Source organism: Solea solea, chromosome 18 (assembly GCF_958295425.1).
Source record: "Solea solea chromosome 18, fSolSol10.1, whole genome shotgun sequence".
In the NCBI taxonomy this organism is placed as follows: domain Eukaryota; kingdom Metazoa; phylum Chordata; class Actinopteri; order Pleuronectiformes; family Soleidae; genus Solea; species Solea solea.
In genome coordinates, this window is record NC_081151.1 from 13,291,496 (window position 1) to 13,298,676 (window position 7,181).

Sequence of the window (7,181 nt, forward strand, 5' to 3'; positions counted from 1 at the left end):
CCAGGATCTCCCACCCTACCTTTAATGACATTTATTTATTTATGGCTGAGTTTTCCTCCATGGTCCTGTAGGAGGACAGATGTCATGCAACCGTCTTTAACATTCACAGTTTGAGTAAATGGTCTGGTTGGATCAGGCAGTCCAAGAGTGGGAGAAGTCTGAAGAGCTAATTTCATATTAAGAAATGCTTCCTCAGCTTCAGGATTCCATTAATTTTAACCACAGTTGTGAGATCTCACAGTGGCTTGCATAGTTAATAATAAAAGTCCTGCAACATGAACTCATGACATCATTTGTTTCTTTGTTTGTGGTTTTGGAATTTTCTGAATTGCTTCAATGCGTTTTGGGGACAAGGTGTTTCCTTGTTCAGAGATAACGTGATAACGAATTTGTGACAAAATGGTGTAAGGATTTTGGACATATGGAGCCCGTGGTTGCACAGCAGCATTCACAGCCTGCAAATCCTGTACAAAACGCCTTTCTGTAGGTTGACCTTCATCTCTGATTTTCTAAACAGGGAAAATAGATGTGCGCACAGGAGAATTCTCACATGGAATAATTATTCCAGCATCCAGTAATGATTTAAACACTGGTCTTATTCCATCAATAGCTTCTCTTTTGAGAGGATACTGCTGTTGGCATAGTCTGTAATGTGATTTAGGAATAATGGTAACAGGATCACAATTAGTCCAACATCATATTTGTGTTTTGCCCACAGTGATTGTGGAACTGTTTTCAATGCAGGAATGGCATTTGCTTCCTCTTGTGAAAGGAATGAATGAGACATCGAATTAATTTCGCTTGGAATCAGATTTAGTCTGCGCTCTGTGTCAGTTGTAATTGTGTCTGCAGCTTTAAAAAAGTCACATGATACAGAATATTGTGCATTAGTTGGTTTCCAATCACTTGCATGTTCAGCCTTAGAAGCTTTTAGTTCCAAATCTTTCCACTCACTATGCTCATGTCGAGAAAGTGAGATGTGTGGTGTTGAATCAATAGCGCCAAACAAGCAGAAAGCTATCATGAGAGTCCCAGCATATGGTGAGTGACACCATAACATCAGTAGTGTGTTTATTCCAATTCATTTCCAATTGTGAAACATGTCTCATAGTCAACGTGTTTTTGCTCACGTCGTTTGTACTGATTTTCTTTTCACTTGGAGGGCTCTTCTTTCTGTAGCAAACAGAGGAACATGTCTTCCACTCTTTTTTTCTCTTTTAGTTTCTCTCTTTTCTTGGAAACGCCTTTCTTCTTCTCGGAGACGCTCTTTCTTTTCCTCTTTCTCTTTAGCCTGTTCTGCGAGGTGTGTCTCTGCATGTAAAGCACGGCGTGCCAGTTCAGAGAGGCGTGCTAAATGATATTGAACGCATGAGACTTTTACAGCAGATGAAATCTCTGGCAGGAGTCCTTGTACGAAAAATATACACATAATCCCCTCCCATGTCTCTTTTTCCCCATGTTCGTAGTTATCGGGATGTCTGACACCACTATGTAGGTCATATATCTCCATGAGGCGAGACAAATATGTACTTGGGTCCTCATCTTTCTTTTGAATGCACTTCGCAAGTGTAGTCATGTTAATTGACACAGGAAATATAGTCAGTATGGCATCAGCTGCGCCTCTCACAGCACCGCAGTAGGCAGCGTTGCCTGCGTCATCCCAGTCGTGGTGGACACATCTCTCCCCTCCTTTCATTTTGTCTAAGAGTTTGTGGAAGTCAAGAGTGCCCATCTCGTGTTTGTAACAGGCGTCTAATTTCAGACATTGTTGGTCTGAAATCATTACAGAAAGTCAGAAACTGTATAACAAAAGACCAAGGCCTATAAACCAGTACAGGTACACCATCCGGTCCCACCACCTCCATCATTGGAAGTTGGAAACTTCTTTCTGCTCCTCCTGCGGCTTCCCAAGAAGAGGAGGAAGAGGAGGGAGCATTTTCAGGTGCAGACGGCTGCGTTTGTTCTGTCCTGAAGGTCCTTCCCGTCCTCGTTTGGGCTGGAGGAGGTGGCTGGAGTAATGGAACGTCTGGAGTGCTGCTTGATGGCTGCACCTCCTCGTCATACGCCGGAGGGAGTGGCTGTTGGAGTGGTGGTGGGAGCATGGCTGCTCGTTGAGGTGCTGGGATGGGGCCGGGCTGACGACGTTGGGATCCAGTGTTTGAGCAGTCAGCAGTGATAGCTGCGAGTGTGTGTTCTCAGACAGTGAATCATTTTTTATCAGGCAATGCATTTGTAACCTCTTTGTCCTCTTTGTCTTTTTGACATTTTTCTCTTTTTGCTAATTCTCTCCTTTCCCTTGTTTCAGCTTGGGTTTTCCACATATTGAATATTTTTCTATGTTTTTTCATATCTCGACACACTTTCACTTTCACCGATCTTCCCCTCATACATTTTTCCTCTTTTTCGTCAATTTTTTCTTCCAGCTGTTTAAGTTTTATCAGGCTTAATGAGCCTTGTTTAGGAAACCCACACATTCCACACTCCAACAATGCAACAGACTTACACTTTCTGATCCCCACTTCTTCCTCATGACATCTACCATTGGCCCCTCAGGCTCGGACACTTCAGCTGCAGAGTCTCCATCTCGGTTGCGGAAGGGTGTGTGGGTCACACTCGGACAGTGAATGTGAAACTGGCACGGCTTTGTTCATGTGGCTTGGAGCCCCATGGCCGGAGCTCTGTGGCCCCCGGGTTCCCCCAAAACCGCAAAAAGAAGAAGGAGAGAACAGGAGAGTTTTATAGGGTTTACAAGTGGGGTGCCATAAAACAGAGACTGCCAATGAGATTCAGTGATACTGACCCCCTGGAGGTTTCTTGACCTACTGAATAAATAAATACTGACTTTTTTGTATTTGTTCTTCTTCTGTTTTTTAGACTCTCTTAATTATGGACAGACTGAACAGTGGGAATGAAGTTCAATTAATCAACTGACAATAATGTTGTTGCACGGTTCTGAACTGGTGCAACAGGTTTTGTTGCACAACAGCAGAGAAAAAAAATTGGTTGTTGTTTCTTTGGTTGCATAGTTATGCTCATAATTAAACAAATTATAATAATTGTGAGATGTAATACTTAATTGTTTTATGTGTTGTGTGCTTATATCCATACATGGAATATTTACTTTTACATCCAATACAATCTATTCCACATATAACAAAAGGTAGATAAGTTAAATTAAAAGAATACAGAATTGTACTTCCTCGTTCAATTCTATTACACAGAGAGGAAACACCCATGCAGAGGCACGACAGATAAAGAAGTGATGGGAATAAACATAGATCATACATCACAAGACACACGGACAACAAGATCAGTTCAACATGAGTAAGGAGAAATATCAAGGTAAGAGTCTGAACATTTTAATGTTGCTGTTCTCTCTCTTTCATGATGTAGACAGTCACAAGACTTTGGTCATGATTTTTTTTCTCTGCTTTGTCATCTCTGGAGCGTTAGCAATTAAAACATCTGAAATCAATTACTTTTACGATGCCTTTAGGTAATTGTTTTAATAGTTAGCCCTGAAGGACTCAAAACATTCTATTATTAATCACTAACACTCTTGGTATTTTCTGCACACACCTATTGCAGAACATATCTTTATCTTTGGCTGACAGCTTACAGGAAATCATTATTGGAATTGGCTTGTTGAAAACCAGGAAGTGTGTGCATATGGTCAGTTAAATCAGGTTGTGGTTATAGATTAACCACAGAATTCAAGTGGACGACTGTTGTGTCAGTATACAAGCACTAGCAGGTAATAGATTTCTTGAATGAAGTGTGCTGGTCTCTGCTATGCTAGGTGGTTTTATGACCCCTTTCATCTTATTAGTAGTAGGTCAGTGGTTCTCAAACTTTTTATACCAAGTACCACCCGAGGAAATACTGAGCACTCAAAGTAACACCATTATTACCAATATGAAAATACAGTGGTGTAAATTGGCTGAGCAAAGGAGGCAGATTTATACCCAATAAGATAATTTGCTGTGTCCTCATCCTCCTCTTCCTCACATATACCTTGCACACTGGTATAGTGAGATTACATTTAGATGGAGTGAGACTAATGTAATAATAATAATAATAATAATAATAATTTTTTTAATTTATTATAATCTTTTATTTGTTTAATTTTCTACACATTCTGGTCAAAATTTCGCAGCTCCACTCTGATCACAGACCCCAGTTTAGACAGTAGAACAGTATTTCTGAGTTTCTACAAGAGGAAGCTTGTTCAAGTACAAATAATTCGTTACTGTACACTGAATTTTCACATATCTGTACTTTACATCGTTATTTATATTTCGACTTTCTGACTTCTTCTTACTCCACTACATTTCCTAAATAAAATGTGTACTTCCACTCCGATACATTTCCCTTAATCATCTTCATTACTCGTTACTACAAAATAAAAGTTGAGTTGCTGGCGTAATGCCTGTTTGTTGTCGCTAGTCGTATTTAGCAGCACAAGCTGTTAGCCGCTCAGCTGTTAGCCGCAGATTTTGGCCCCAAGTGGAATTGCAGCCAGCGGACCAGCGTTTTTACCATGTCTGACACTGAGGCTCTCTGGGTTTCCTGTTGTACACTCCGGACGCCGGCTATCAGCTGTTTCAGCTCTCAGCTCTCAGCTGAGCAGCCAACCGGTGAGCTAGCAAGATCACACAGATTAACAGCCTAGAAGTGCTACAGAGTAATTACCAAGTTATCCAACAGAGGGCACTGTGGGTTCAGCTTGGCCTGCTTTCAAGGCTCTTTGCAAGTAACAAACAAATAAACTGACTCATCCAGAAGATACACAAAGCCTCTAACAACACAGCTCTGTGTGACGTGGTGTATTTCTGTCCGACAGGGTTTTACAGTGCCACAGACTCCTATGAAATGAGGATCATTCTATTTGGCAAGACAGGCGTGGGAAAGAGTGCAGCTGGAAACACCATCTTGGGCCGAGAGGCTTTTGAGTCTGAACTGTCTCTATCCTCCATGACAACTGAATGCCAGAAAGCTAAGGGGAATGTTGGAGGCCGAAGGATTGCTGTTATTGACACTCCGGGACTGTTTGACACTAATTTCTATGAAGAGGAAGTGTTGAAGAGGATCAAGATGTGCATCTCACTGTCTGCTCCTGGCCCTCATGCCTTCCTGGTGGTTCTTGAGCTGGGCAGGTTCACCCAGGAGGAGAAGGACACTGTTAAGATGATCCAGACCACTTTTGGTGAAGATGCTGCCAATTACACAATGGTGTTGTTTACTCATGGAGACAGGCTGAGAAATCTATCTATTGAGAGCTACATTTCAGAGAGTGCTGATCTGCAAGCCTTCATTCGCTCGTGTTATGGTCGATACCATGTCTTCAATAATGAAATCAAAGATGCTGTGCAAACCAACCACCTCCTGCAAAAAATTGACAAGATGACCATGGTCAACAACGGAAGCTACTACACCAATGACATGTTCATGAAACCAGAGGAGGCCATAGAGAAGGAGAAACAGAGACTCCTGCAGGAGATGGAGCATAAAGCCAGAGCTCAAGCAGATAAAACTGCTCTAGTGATTTCTATAACAACAGCCTGCGGTGCTCTGGTTGGTGGTCTGCTTACGGACAGTCAAAAAGGTTTAGTGCTTGGAGTTGTAGCTGGGGCAGCCATTGGAGCTACTGTTAGTACTCCATCAGTGAAAACAGAAACAACAAAGAAGCAAACTCAAAAAATGCTATGTGACAGATAAATGCCAGTAAGTTAAGATGCCTGTTTTAGTCGGTCATCAATAAAACAGACATGTAGCACAATAAATGCATCATGTCCACCCTCAACAACATCTTACGACCCCCTGATACTCTCGCCCCCCATCTGCTCTCAACTGCCCACTGTGATACTTTTTTCTAGTCCAAAATTCAAGACATCCACCAACAACTGTCCTCCTCAAGTAACACGACTCCATCCTAACCTATTCCTGCTGTCCCCCACTCCTCACTGTCTTGCTCCACCCTCCCCACTGACCTGACATCTCAAACCTAATCCGTAAATCAAAACCATCCACCTGCCACCTTGATCCCCTTCCAACCCCTCTTGTTAAATATTGTCTACATTCCCTGTCTGCTCTTACCACTAACATTATTCACTCCTCCCTCTCCTCTGGTCATGTCCCATCTCCCCTCAAAACTGCTGCAATAACTCCAGTATTGAAGAAACCTGGCTCAGATCCCACCAACCTGAATAACTTCCGCCCCGTCCCCTGTGTTTTTCTGTTTTTAATCATGTACTGTAAGGTGATCTTGAATCCAGGTGTATTATGTAAATGTATTATCATTATTATTATTATTATTATTATTATTATTATTGTTATTATTATTATTATGTTACTCTAATCTACAATGAGAGCAGGAGGAGAAGGGCTACCTCTGAGTCATTCTTACCTCCACCAAGGAGGCCAATGTTTTCATCAGGGTGGGTTTGTAAATTTTTAAGCAACTTCCTCTATACAGCTTTTGACGGATCAATCAGACTTTTTTGTGATGGGTAAGTGATCACCCAAGTATGTTCCAATTATATTTTGGTTAGAATCATCTACCCCCTGATAATGTCACAAAGAATTATCGAGAAATCTCTATCTCTTACAATGGGAAAAAAATAAATAGCTATAAGCAGGTAAAGTTCTATGCAGATTTGGATATATTATATATATATATATATATGGGAAAGTAAAAGTTTTCTTTTGAGATGTTTGTACTTCCCAAGTAGAGGGACAATACACTGTAAATACACTCTAAGATAAAATAACTACTGTTTATGATCTGTAATACATGATTATACAAAATAAATCAAAATACACTTATTGCCTTTCATTTTAGATCATACCTGCTTTATTTCTTTGGCTTTTTAATGTTAAATTAAGGATATGAATGTGAATTAGAAACAATGAACCAACCAGTGTCTACATCACTCACTCACCATCAAAGGCATCATTGGACTGCTGGGGGTGAGGGTCTGTTGCTGGGTCAAACTCAGGCGAAGTGGCCACTGCTGATTCTGGAGCAGCAAAGCATAAAGGTTTATTGTTCCATTATATATTTTGTAAACATTATGTGGAAAGCTGATGAAGAACTAACCTAGTCTTGGAATTAAATCTAAATGGGCTTCTCAGGACCATCGCTCAAAGCTTCACTTTGCCACTGTATTAGGAGGGCAAGC

General features: G+C 41.2%; 1 protein-coding gene across 1 annotated transcript; it reads left to right on the forward strand.

Annotated features, from left to right (window-relative positions):
• The first annotated feature begins 3,263 nt into the window (after positions 1 to 3,263).
• Positions 3,264 to 6,654, forward strand: LOC131445282 (GTPase IMAP family member 7-like). Its single transcript, XM_058616247.1, has 2 exons — positions 3,264 to 3,342; positions 4,844 to 6,654. The coding sequence occupies exons 1-2, from the start codon at positions 3,321 to 3,323 to the stop codon at positions 5,716 to 5,718; spliced, it is 897 nt and encodes a 298-aa protein (XP_058472230.1). The 5' UTR covers positions 3,264 to 3,320; the 3' UTR covers positions 5,719 to 6,654.
• Positions 6,655 to 7,181: the final 527 nt, after the last annotated feature.